This window comes from Lontra canadensis, unplaced genomic scaffold (genome assembly GCF_010015895.1).
Source record: "Lontra canadensis isolate GAN:19392208 unplaced genomic scaffold, GSC_riverotter_1.0 scaffold30, whole genome shotgun sequence".
Taxonomy (NCBI): Eukaryota; Metazoa; Chordata; class Mammalia; order Carnivora; family Mustelidae; genus Lontra; species Lontra canadensis.
The window spans coordinates 8,508,540-8,521,985 of record NW_022631024.1 but is presented as its reverse complement, the minus strand read 5'-3'; the positions used below and the strand labels follow the sequence as shown (position 1 = coordinate 8,521,985).

Below are 13,446 nucleotides of genomic sequence, written 5' to 3'. Positions count from 1 at the left end.
GGCCTTCTCAGGAAATCTAGACAAAATACACAACAGTAAAAATTCAAATTTCACCTGAAGAGCGCCCCACACCCCCAAACGCAGCTACCTCTGAAGCAGGAAGATCAGAAAGCATAGCTCTCTTCGGCACTCAGTATGGGCCAGACACAGTGCTCAGCACGGCTAACACTGCCGGGCATTGCTCACAGCCCTCCACAGGCACGTGTCCTCACACTCCATCTCACAGATGAGGAAGCCAGGCTTCTGGCTCCCACCTGCCCCCTCTGGAGGCCCGCTTTCCCCACCCTGACCGGCAGGCCGTACCTGTTCCGCCTTCATGGGGAGAATGTGGAGGGTAGATGGGGACTCACTTGTTGCAAGTGCCCAGCCACTGGGCTTTCAGTTTGGGCCTCAAAACCCTGTGGGGTCTCTTCTATTGTTTCCCCCTTACAGATGAAAACACCGGGAATCACGCCTGGACACAACACAGCAGGAAACAGACAGATGCTAGGTAAGGGTGAGATACAGGAAAAGGAGAGAGGAGGAGGGAGAGGGAAATGAGGCAGGTCTGCAGCCCTGCAGGAGGACTGCTTGACACTCAGGCCCTCATCCCTTTCTGGAAAGGATGTATGGCCAGAGGAAGGGACAGGTGAGGAGAGCCGTCCTTCCAAGCTCAGTGGCCGAAGCCCTTCCACTGTCCAAGAGAAAGGAGGCAGGGCTGCAGGGCTGAGTGCTCTCCAGAGGCCCTGAGGCTCCAAGGGTAGGCAGGGCCTGCCAAGCTGCTAGAACAGGAGTGGGCAGAGGTGAGGAAAGGAGACTTACAGCCTGGACCTTGGTACCTGGTCTAACAAACACTCCAAGAGAGGTGGACTGTTTCCTGGCATCTGGAGTGGCTGGGCACGCTGGAAGTGGCCATCCTCCATGAGAACGGCCAAGGCCAGGCAGTGTCCTCAGACCTAACTCTTTAAGGGCGAGGTCCTTCAAGGGTTGACCATTTTGTTTTTGTTTCTGATTCTAGAGAACCCAGCAACCACATAAGTTTGAAGCTGGGTAGGCTGCTGGTTAAGAAGAGACTGAGTTCAAATGTGGGCCATGTGACTTGCAACCCAGGTGGTCGAGGACAAGCCCCTCTCTGTAAAATGGGCAATAACAATACTTAACCCCCCAACGGGGTGGCTATGAAGAACTGACGAGTTACAGAACAAGGCCCGGCTCAGAGCAAGCACTTTACAAAGAGCAGTCAGATAAGCTAGGCTGTAGGAGGTTGCCCCCATGATATGCTGGGAGACAAAGTAGGAAACCAGCTCACTGCGTAGTGACCCTGAACAAGTCACTTCTTCCTCGGGTCCTCAGATGCCCCTTGTAAAGAGAGGGGATCCACCTGGAACCCTCAGGGACTACCACGCAAGACTATTCTGTAGCTCTTCCCAGGTGCCTGCCCTCCCCAAGAAACATCCAGGCCAGAAAGCCATGGAGACAGTGGGGCGGGGTGGGGGCAGGCAGCTGTCGCCCAAATCCTTAGAAACCTGGAAAGAACCTGCCTGTCCTGCACCGGCCCCAGGCTCACTGGAGTCTGCTGGGTAGGAGGAGAGAAGCAAGAGTGCAGAGGCACCTGGCCCATGGGGAGGGAGCACAAGAGCCACCCCTCCAGGGGCAGCCTAGCCCCACCCCTGCTGTCTCTGAGTCTCCTGAGTCTCCCCAGTCCCCAGTGAGGGGGCAGGCCCTGTCCTGCTCGGGTGTCTCCCCCGGGATGCTGTGCAGCTGAGCTGGCTTTCCTGTGGGGATTTCTGCAACAGCCATACAAGCCACACACAAACAGCCTCCCAGAAGCTGGGGACCCCCCAAGGCTTGACCCAGTTCAAGGCTGCCTCATCCTATCTTCCTGGAGCCTGGAGCCAGGGAAGGGAGGGTCTGGACTGCCACAGGAAACAGGTGGTCAGGAGGAATGGCCTACAGCCCGGCATAGCAAATGGCCACTGCTCTGAAGGGGCAGGAGGAGACCGTGCGCCCTGCACCCCACCATCCACGCAGCACCCCCGAGGCTGGTCCCTAAGGGCAGCCTCATGGGAGGTCTGCAGGCTTGGTGTGCAATTCTGGTGGTGTTACCTAGCAACTGTGACCTCTGGGCAAGACCTTTCACCTTCCTGGGCCACGGTTTCTTCAGGTATGAAATGAAGAAACACCCCCTGCAGATAACAGATGTGAAAACACTGGTTAACCAGCAGAGGAAGCATTTAACCAAACAACCTGGGAGCCCAAACACGCAAATATCTGAGTGTCATTCATTTGACAGTTACTGAGAACCCCCACCTGAGGACCATTAGAACTTAGGTTGTCCCCAACCACAAGCCAAACACATTCTAAACTCCCCACACAGCCAGCCACACCTTGGGGGAGGTCCAGGTTCTGGCCACCAAAATACCTTGAAAAAGACCTCAAACTTCTCTGAATGCCCAACACATAAAGGAGCTTTCCAGAGCAAAGTTACCAGTGTAAATGAAGTCCAGCGTGCTCTGACAAAGAAGGAAAGACCCTCCAAGCAAACCCAGTTCCACAATGCTCTCCTCTAGGGGCCTTGGACCCAGAGAGAGACGAAGTAGGGAGATGGGGAAGAACAGGGGTCAGGTGTTCCCACGAACCAGAAAAAGTGAGCCACTACAGGGTGGTGAGCGAGCTCTGCTGAGAAAGGGAGAGAGGAGCCCAGACAGGGGATCAAGAGCAACGTTAGGGCACCCCTCCAGCCCTCTGCATCAGCCTCCAAGGATTCTGCTCAGAGGATTTGGATGGGGTGCAGGGTTGAGATGAATGGGCAAGACCCTGGTAAACCCAAAGAAGAGAGAGGAGGGTCTGAGCCCTTACCCCATCCTCCCCAGCTTCCCGGATTGGCTGGTGCTTCCTGTCCTCCCTGACACCACTGCCTCCTCCTCTACTATCCAACTCACCTATCCTGACCCCAGTGGCTCTCCTCATGGTCCCCAAGGGCCTTCATGGGGCCAAGGCCAACCACAGTTTCTATCCTCTCTTCACTGACAGAAGACAGCCCACACCCTCCCTGAAACTCAGGCCATCAGACCCTCTGGTGTTCCTCCTCCCTCCCTGCCACCAATACCTAAGGTTCTCCCATCTCCTTTCCTGCTACCTCGGCCCCTTCCCTGGGTTTTTGGGGGGGGGGGGATTGGAGTTGCTCAGGCTCTAACCTGGGGGCACTCCCTTTCAGTAGAGCACCTTGCTTTGGGAATTTCATCTGTTCCTTTGCTTTCATCAACTCTAGTGTGCCCAAGGCCCCTCTGAGTTCTATCCCCAGCCCTCCCCTCCTCTGAGCTCCAGACTCACAAAGGACATGCTGGGCTGACATGTTCTCTTGGATGCCTCAAGGAATCCCAAGTCCGAAATGTCCAAAGTGAAGACTCAGGAGGCAGGACACCCCCCCACCCCAGCCTTCAGAATCCAATCCATCAGCAAAACCTGCCACCCCTCTAACATCTCCCTTGCTCGCCCCAGCCTGCAGCCTCACTCCCACCCCTACCAGGGAGCCAGAGGGACAGTACAGAAATGTAAATTGGATTATTTCACGCTGGGGTGAGAAACTCCTCCAATACTCCCTACAGCACTCTGAATAAATCCACACTCCTCCCCAAGTGGAAGAAGTAGGCAGGTGCCTACCCTCTGACCTCATCCACCAAACCCAAACCCCACCCACCCCCGCAGCTTCTGCTTTCCCGCCTTGGGGACTTTGTACTCGTGGCTGCCCCGGTGGGCGTTCTCCTTTCACCTTCTCCTTTCACCTCCGCAAGGGAAAGGCCTCAGGGAAACACCAGCATCTGGAGCTCAGTTGTTCCCCATGGATAGCCCCTGGATAGCTATCACAGGTCCTGCCACACCCCATTACTCCCCACTGAGACACTTGTTTTCTTCTGAGCGTTTGGCTCATTCAGCCAGCAAATATTTATTTAGTGCAAACTCCGTGCCAGGCACTATTTTAGGCACTGGGAAACAAGGTGCCGAACAGAGGAGACAAATATCCCTGACTTACATGTCAGTAGGACAACTTTCCCCAGTCCGGAATTACTCTGCTTTCCCGCTTATTTACGAGCATCTGTCTCTCCTGACAGAAGGCAAGCTCTGCAAGGCCACGGCCGGATCTTCTATTTCTGCGTCAGAAGGGAGGCTACAGCAGGGTGTTGGAGCTCAGGAAGTGTTTATGAAATGAAGAACAAGGCAGCAAAAGAACCAAACCCAAAAAGCCTGAGAAGTGGGGGCGCCTGGGTGGCTCAGTGGGTTAAGCCTCTGCTTTCGGCTCAGGTCATGATCCCAGGGTCCTGGGATCGAGCCCCGCATCGAGCTCTCTGCTCAGCAGGGAGCCTGCTTCCTCCTCTCTCTCTCTGCCTAGTTGTGATCTGTCAAATAAATAAATAAAATCTTTAAAAAAAAAATAAATAAAAGCCTGAGAAGTCAAGAGCAAGCCTTCACTATCTCCAAGGGCAGATGCCCTTCACTGGCCTCGGGGTCTCAGGCTTCTGTAAGCCCCTACCCTAGACCCTTCTGGGGAACAGACCAGATGCGCAATGGCAGCTCCGGTGAACTACTGGAAAACAGAGGAGTGACCACAAGGCCAGTGCAGTCAGGCAAGACTTCCTGAAGAGGGGAAATCTGAACAAGGCCAAATCCCACCCCCAGCCCTAAATCTAGGGAGAGGAAGGAAAACAGATTTGTGTTTTAGGGCTCTGATGTTCTTTGCTCCAGTAGGAAAAAAGGAAAAAAAAAACAAAAAACAAAAAACAAAACCTTGCTCCAAAAAACCTTTTACTTTTTATTAGTGTCTTGATCAATAAAAGTTTTAGGAGTAAAGCTTCTCTCCTGCAACACTAACCGCCTGAGAGACAGGCTCGGATTTAATTATTAAATCTGTCTCCAAGAGGCCTGCAGGGAGCCCCAGGCTAAGGGAACAGCAGCCCGGGACCCTCACTGACTCCTCACCAGGCAGCTTGGGGTCAAAGCCCACTTCTCACAGCCCACCTCGGCAACCCTGCCAGTCCCTGGGCCTAGGTTACCTTCCAGGCACCCCAGAGTCTTCCTGCTTTGGCCTCCTTGGTCCTGTGCTCCTGGGCCTCTCTCCACCCTGCCACCCAGACTTGATGCTCCCTCAGAAGAGCTCCTGGGTCCCAGGAGAGGAGCCAGCCTAGCAACCCCAGCCCCACCTTCACTCTTCCCAAGCCCTTGGGGAAGCCTCCCATTCAGTGCCCGTGGGCCAGTCAGAGATAAGAGAAAGGGTTGCTGTTGTAGTCCTCCTCGGCACACCAAGGAGGCCCTGGACCCAGGTGAGGGGGATGTCCCAGGGCTGGGCCTCCTTGGAGAAATAGCCCCACACTTTCCAGCTAGATCCGTGCCCACCCACCAGGGAGTAAGTTTCCTGTGCCCCTTTCCTCCCACGGAGCCCCCCACAGACCTTGGCAGTGGAATCGCAGTTCTCTCGAATGACCCCGGTCTGCGCACTGGGAGCCTGGGAGCCAGATCTGGTTTGCGAGGTTGACCGGGTCTCCACAGGGCTGGTGCTCTGGCCCGGCCCAGAATCTTGCCAAGGTTGTCACCAAGGAGTCCGAGGCCACAGAGGCCCATTCCTGAGAATGGCCTGCAGCCAAGTGCCTCTCCCAGCCAGATCAGGGGGCCTCTCCGCTCGGGCCAGCATCTAAGAGGTGTGTTCAGGCGTGCCTCCCCTTCCCGCAAAGCACATGCTGAATCTGTCTTCCAAGTTGAAATTTCAAAAATGACTTAAAAAAAAAACAACACAGCGGTGACAACATCTAGAGATTTCCGGGTCCTTCAGAGAACAAGTGGAAAATTACAGTCTTCCATACAGGTAACCACATGGCACAACATCCAAGAAGTCTAGAAAGACTCCTGAAAACCAACAATTTCTTCCAGCCACAGGCAAGTCTTCCTCCCAGAGCACGGGGGCAGGGTGCAGACCTGGCGCCAAGCTCTGGGTCCAGGAAGCTGGAGAAACCTCGGCCAGAGAGGTCCGTTGCAGGCTCCTCCCATGAAGCGCTGACTCCGCCCCGGGTGATATCTTGCCCCAGTCCCGCCTCTGGGCCTTTGCACTTGCTATTCCCTGTGAGCGGCCCTGGCTCTAGGCAAGGCTGGTTTCGCCTCATTCCAGTCTCATATCAAGTCTCATATCAAGTGTCCTAGGAGAGGCCGTCCCGGGCCACTCTAGCTAAAGGGGGCAGGCAGCTAAAGGTGTAACTTCCACCCCAACCCCCAAGTTACACCCCGGCTTCACTTTCCTCGTAGCCCTGATCTTAAATCATCTTTTTCTCTCTCCCACCATAGGAAAGGTTTGTTAAGAACAGGGACCTGTTCACCCTGGTAAGCCCGAACACCTCCGACCAGTGTCTGGCAAAAAGCAGGCAGCGGCACCTGTGCTGAGGATTATCTTTCGGTACCTTTCTGGCTGGCCTGTCACAGACCTGTCACAGCTCGGGAAGCTGAGCGGGGTAACTCGGGGGACGCGCCAAAGCGCCTCTCCGCCAGCGGCTCCCGGCGCATTCCTTCCGGCGGGTCCACGCCCCATTCCCCCAGGCCGGAAGCTGCCGGCCCCGCCCCCAGCCACCGGCCCAGGAGCCCGCCCACTGGGAGCCGCACGTCCCTCCCCTCCCAGGCCCCGCGGCGGCGCCGGTCTGCGTGGCCAGCTGTCCGCAGCTGCAACCGCTTTCCGCTCCTGCCCGGCCGCTGCCGCCAGATCCGCCGCCGCGGAGGCCACACCCGGGCTCCCCAGCTCGGAGCCGCAGCCCGGAGCTTTCCCACTCCCCTGCCACCTCGCACTTCCATTCAAACATTTCCAAAGTGTGAACGAAGGCGAAGGTACTGGCACAGCCAGGGATTTGCTTACCCAAGTCACTGGCGCAGACCCCTGCGCAGCAGTCCTGAGCTCAAGTTCCTTCTCCCACCCGGTTCATCTCCTGTAGGGAAGCACCCACACACCCATATCGTGGATGGGGCCACGATGACAGGAGTAGGTTTAACTACCAGGACGGAGGACGCACTTGGGTGAGCAAGGGCAGCTGCCCAGGTTTGGGAAGGCTATGGGGGCAGGCAGACCCAGTGTAACCCACGGGCCCAAATGCCACCCCACTCTCTGGCGTAGAGATTCATCTTCAGGTCACACCAAAACACAAATCCCTCTGGAAGGGCACACCCAATCAACTCAACATTTTGGCCTGGAGTCACCCCTTTTCCATTACACTTGAGCCAGCTACCTAGTGAGCCTCTGCCACACACAGGGAACACCTTCTCTTACAGCCACCACCCTGAGGGTTAATCAAGCTGGGGCCCAGCACCCAGAAGCCTCCACTGGCTTGGCTGCCGCACAGCTTTCTGAGACAATGAGATAACAGCATCCAATCCCACCATGTAAATATGGATAGAGAAGTGGGGGTCGGGGAGAGTATACAGCCCTTGCTGGGGGTCCTGCCTACTCCTTGGCTTCTATATCCAGAGACATCACAAGCCCCCATTCAGCTCACAGTGGTTTCAGTCTGCTCCAGTCCCTTGGCAAACATCTGAGCTCTTATCAAGTGCCAGACTGTCTAGCACCTACTGTGTGCAGCCAGCCAGGACTCTGGCTGGAGCACGAAAGGCTGGTGAAGAGGTCTGACTGTGGCCCCAAAGCAACCCCCAAACTGGGAAGTCTGTAATTCACTCCATCCCCTGCAGTATCCTCACTTTGGCTCAGCTCCATTTAGGCAATGGTGACCCTGACCACTGGTGGAGAAGGTCTGCAGCCCCCAACATCTCCATCCGCCCACACCCACAGCCCTGAGGGCTCCAAGCCCAAGATCCCAATGTCCTAGGGGAAATTTCAGAAGAGGGGAGAAGTTAGGCTATAAGCAGAGAGAGAGAGATGTCTTAGGGCAGAAGCAAGCCCCCGGCGACAGAAGGAGGGCCAGAGAACACTTCCCAAGCACCTCCACTAGGTGCAGGCCCTACAAGACCTCCTACTTGAGCTTAGTCTGGCAACAAACAGGCAAGGCCAAGGCTGTGACCCCTTTACAGATGAAGAAATCAAACCCAGAGAAGCTCGGTCACTTGCACAAGTTGACCTAGCTTCATCTGAAAGCAGATATGCCTCACTCCAGACAACCATCTGTACCTACTACCCATCTGGTCCTCTCAGTCTCCCTCTCCAATTCTATAACAACCCCTTTCTCCTGGAGGCCTTCCCAGATTACCCCCAGGCAGGAAGCCACCCTGCTGGTGGGTCCACTCAGTTTTAAGCTTTTGTTCTACAAAAGAGGCCCCTATGACGGGCTTCTCAATATGACAGCTACCACAGGAGGGGGTCAAAAGCTAAAAAGAAACAAGTTTTTTCATAACGTATGTAACTGTCAAATCATGTTGTACACCTAAAACCAATATGATATTGTACATCAACTATACTTCAATTTAAGAAAATAAGATAAATATAAGAAAGCCCATATTTGGGGTCAGAAAATGTACATCCCGAGTCAGGCTCCCACACTCACCAGCTGCTTGACCTTGAATAAGCTCCCTCCTCCATACCCTTCCCACCTTAGCTCAGAGGCCTACATAACCTCCTGTAAGTTCCTTTCAGAGTCAACTTGAACAATATGTGAAAGTACAGAACACACAGTGACTTGGCCACAGATAGCTGGGGGAATTCCGGAGGCTGCCAGGATCCAGTCACTCCTGCTGGGTTCCAGCACCTTGGGAGAACCAGGCCTCCCTGATCACTAGGCCCCACCTACCCCCCCCCCCTCCCCCGACCCCGCACTCCTCACCCTCACAGGAGCAACCAGCCACAGCCTCTCCTTTTTCACTCTGCCCCAGGCCTGCCTTGCCCTTCCTCCATGCCACACCTTTGCTCCCACTGATCTCACCCCTCCTCCCCCTACTCCTAATTCTCATTCAAATTTTCAGACCCAGCTTAATTGTCCCCACCTGGGGGAAGGCTTTCCCAGTGTCCCAAGGCACAGGAAGTATGAAATCACCCCTTCCTCTTCCTGAATTCCTGGCCTGCCTCAAGCAGCATCCCCCTCCCCCGGGAAGTCCTGCTGACTTCCCTGTCAGGCCCTCCTTGGGATCTATTCATCTCCCATTCTTCAAGTCCTGGGATTCAAATAAATGTGTGATGAACACATACACCCTGTAGGTCAGTATCCTACCAAAAGTTCAGAGCCCAGATGTGGCATCATCTTTCAGATCTGAAGATGTCTCACCAACTGGTCTAGGCTCTCTGGAGAACTCTGGAACCATCCTTCCTCAAGCACCTTCCCATTTCTTGATGTGCAAGAGCCAGCCCCAACATTGTCAAGGCACAGCCCCCTGGGAGGGGGACCTATCTTGTGGCCATAGATCTCTTCTTCCTAGAGGCTGCAGAGGATGGAGGCCCTCTCTGACCTGCCCAGAGCTGTCTCAGCTAGAGGACAGAGGTGGGCACAGGACCAGATGCCTTACAGGAGACTCAGCCCCAGGGACTGGCTGTTCATGGACAAGAGCTTCTAAAGAGACAACTGCTGTATTTGCTGAAGGTGAAAATCAAACTTGATATTAGACTGAGGGCCAACTCTGGAGAGCAGTTTCAGTGCACTCCAGCTGTTAATTTATGTGCGCACATCTATGCTTATGTGGTTTTATCATCACCAACAAACAACAAATGTGTCCTGGCACCTGCTATGTGCCAGGCCCAGTGTTAGGCATTCTACATACATTATCTCCATGAATCCTCCAGAGAGTCATAAGCTGTGGGCATCCACTGCTACATTTTACTACAATGAAGCTAAAGAACAGAGATGTTGGAAAAGCTGCCCAAGGTCACACAGCTTGTTAGTGGTGGGAGCTGGCATTCCACGCCCCTCAACAATCTGGCCCCAGCCTGTCCTTCTGGTCTAAGCTGCCAGTGTTCACCATTCCAGAGCCTCTGTTCTTTGTCCCTGTCTCTGTGCTCCCTACTCACCTTGTTTTGTGATGTGTGTGTGGGGGGGGGGGGCGTTTAATGTACACTGTCAGTCCACAACCTCCCAACTCCCTCCCTCCTCTCCACTTGCTCAGAGACCTGGCCCCCCTCACCCCGGCCCAGCTCCAAGGTCCTCCGGGCCTCCCATCAGGCCAGCCAGGCTCCCCACTTGGCCACCTCCTCACCCTCCACTGGCCTGTTTGTATCACCCCCATCTGCCAGGCCCCCAACCAGTGCCTTGTGGTAATGACTTCAGCTGGCAGAGAATCCTGGAACCTTTTCCCCCACAATGATGTTGACCCATGTTCACTCAAAAAATGCAATGTTTCTATCAAAACACTGTGTATGTATAGGGAGTGGGTAAATTCCCACCCACGTGATGCCTCCTTAGAAAAATAGTAACTTTACTCTCGAACTTTCAATAAGACCTGGTCAGCATTTCTTTCTTGGTTGTCACGGTGCCAAGTGCTGGGCAAACACTCAGCATGGTGTTCCAGGGACTGACTGCTATAAGGGGCAAGGGGGAGGGAGAGATGGCTACAGTTTCTGAGCCTGTGGCTACTATAGCCCTATGACAGTATGCTGGGGTTGGCTGGTGGTCAGGCCCCCCATCCCTAAGTCCTGCCCCCAGAGGCTCAAGTTCCATTCACTGTGCTCTACCAGGGTCTAGCTTCTGTGTCTCTGACTAGGTCACCTGCTGCCCAGTCCCCAAGTTCTGTCCCCACCCCACGAGAGTGGAGCCCTGCTTTCATAGCCATCGCCACCACAGGTCTACACCGGCCCGATGCCCCAGTTCACAGACACGCCCTCTGATTTCACCAAGTCCCTAAAAGGTCAAGGAATCCAAACCTCCCTGAACTGTCCCCTTATCCACCCCCATGCCTCTGGGACCAGCAACAATATCATGGAAATGGACTGGGGGACCCTGTTCTACCTCCAGATTCAACACCGCCAAAACAAAGTCCCAATGCCAGGCACTGGGACCTGGTGCCTTACTGGAAGTCAGCAGCGGCTGGCTAGGTCCTAATTCATCCCAGCCCCACCACTGGACAATGGGAGGTATGGCTCTCTGAGACCAGAGCAGCTCGAGCAGCCTGAGCTTGGGAAAGACCCAGCCCCCAGAGCAGAGAAGATGGAGGGGATGAGGGGAGGCCCACAGACTACACCCCGTCCACACTGCTCCACGTAAGGAAGCAACTCTGCAACAAGACGGCACTCACAGCCCTTCCCAGGATCCCCCAGAGCCCCGATCTTGGATGCTCCAGGCTTCAAGAGGGTGGAACAGAAGCATCTGATCTGACTTCCTCCAAATGTCTCCCGAGAGTTTTTGCAGGTGTCTACGCACAAAGCTGCCAGTAGCCTCTTTCTGGGTGTCACAGGGAGACACTACTGTCTCATTTTACAGGAGAGAAAATAGGCCCACCAGTCCAAGGTCACCCATCTAGAAAGGGCGTGACATCAGCATACGAGCAAGTGAACAAGACACGAGCTCTCTGCCCTCAGGAAGCTGGCAGTCCAGCGCAGGGGGGCGGGGGCACATACAGACACCATTGCCAAACAAAAGCACGCCTAGCCACAGGTCCAGGAGAGGCTGAGCGAGTATCCACTGCAGGGCCTGTCCCAACAGGCGACCTGTAATGACTGCAGAAACATTTCCAGTTGATTGCAGAGGATCAGGAACGGTTTCACAGAGAGGAGGGCAGCCCAGCCTGTACGCCTTCTGAGATCTCGGTCCCCTACCATGCTCTGTGCCTTGCACACAGTGCAAGGGAATGAGTGTGGATGGGTGGGTTAACTGTCCACACAGCACATCACGTTTCCAGGATGACAGCCTGGCCCCCAGAGGTATGTCGAGTACTCATGCCTCATTTACAGATGAGATGGAGTGCCTAGCAGTCAGCTCTCGGCTCCAAGTCATACACCTAGTAAGGTCCCAGTTGCATCTGATTCCAAGGCCTGCTTTTCCAACAAGCACCCAATTTCTCTGGACCTCAGGTTCCTTGTCTGTAAAACTCCACTGTCAGAAGCACATCTACTGCAGACAGGGGTTGGACATGAAATGCGCCAAACCTGCACCCTGGGTCCAGGAGGTGGTGACCACACACTCCAGACCCTGCTCCTGTGGCCTGCTCGGTGAAGGAACACAAGGTGTTCCTCTGCTCCCAAACCAAGCACACTAAGGAACGGCCACTGATATGGAGTAATAATTGGTGAGCCCAGCAGCACGGGGCCCAGCAACACGCCCGGTGGGCGCTGGCGGTACAGGGGAAATAGCTGAGCACAGCAAATATAGCCGCTGACCCAATTCAGTTCAGTTCTGTCTTCGAGAAAATAATTGAGTTTAAATGAATAGGTTTCCCATGTCCCCTCCGGCCTCGGGAGGGTGGAAAGGGAGAAGGGGAGACAGGAACAGTTCCCCAGGCTCTCTGTTGGTTAGTTTTGAGTCATTAGGCCCGTGAAAGGTTTCTTTCTTTCCAGGGTGGCCAGTGGGGCTCAGACACATCTGGAGGGCAGTGAGGATGAAGTGTAAGTCCCAGCCTCCCCAACGCCAGCTTGTGGCGGCGGGGTCCAGCGGTCCCGTTAGGCCCCAAGCTCCTTGTCTACAGAATGGGAACATTATTCCCCTCCCCTGCCCCCAACACACAGGGCCTCTGGGAAGAGCTAAGGCGGGCTACACCAACTTGAAGGCCTTCCAGGGAGAAAAGGATGGGATGAGCTGTGGCAGCCAGTTCTTTGCCCTACAGGAATACAGGCTCAATGCTGCCACATCTGTTTGCTCGGGAAAAGCCAGAAACCCTGATTTTTCCCGTGAATGTTTTGTGGGTGTTTCAGTGTTGGTAACTGATTTTTTTAAAAACACCAAGAAACACCTCTGCATCTTCTCAGACCCAGGGAAACCTGTCTTTGGCCGACGTATGGCTACAAGCGACCTGGGGGCAACCTCCGATTTAATGACAACAAATGTACGGCGATTTATGGTGCACTTGGTGTCCTCCCACCTGTTTATGGCCTTACAATTTTCTTGGGCTGTGAGGCCAAGCCCAGCACTGGTTGAGTGGGAAAGGCAAGACACCATCCTCTCAAGCTGGGACTCAAGACCCCAGGGAAGGACAAGGAGGGGCAGCCCTCCCTCTGCTGTGGGAAGTGGTTGAGTGAGCTGGGCCTGGTGTCACCCGAGAAATGAGGGGACCCAGTCGCGCCTCTTGCACTGCCCTCAATTCCTTGTTACGGTCTCAGTTTCCTCTGTAGCCACAAGGGAGTTTCTGCGAGGACCAAACAAGAAAGAGAAAGTTTCGACAGAAAAAGCGAGCACATGTGCCAAATCTCCCCAGAGAGGCAGAGCTGCAGAGAGTAGAAAGAACGTGAGTTAGCAAAGAACTTGGGCCATGTCCCCAGCTACCAGCTCTCGGCTGTGGGATCCCAGAGACATTACCTAACCTCCCGGTACATCAATCTGACCCTGTGTACACAGGGGGTAGGAATCTTCGGGGCAC

At 54.8% G+C, this 13,446-nt stretch overlaps 1 protein-coding gene across 6 annotated transcripts in view; it reads right to left on the bottom strand.

The window, feature by feature from the left end:
• The window catches only part of DAB2IP (DAB2 interacting protein), a 186,077-nt gene that overhangs the window by 40,422 nt on the left and 132,209 nt on the right, over window positions 1-13,446 (bottom strand). The window contains exon 1 of one of the 6 annotated variants that reach the window (XM_032865773.1): window positions 5,426-5,988. The exons of the other annotated variants lie outside the window; for them this stretch is intronic. Coding sequence (XP_032721664.1) covers window positions 5,426-5,595 — 170 coding nt within the window. The 5' untranslated portion in view covers window positions 5,596-5,988. Of the gene's footprint in view, window positions 1-5,425; window positions 5,989-13,446 lie in introns of those variants that run through there. 6 annotated transcript variants of the gene reach the window in all.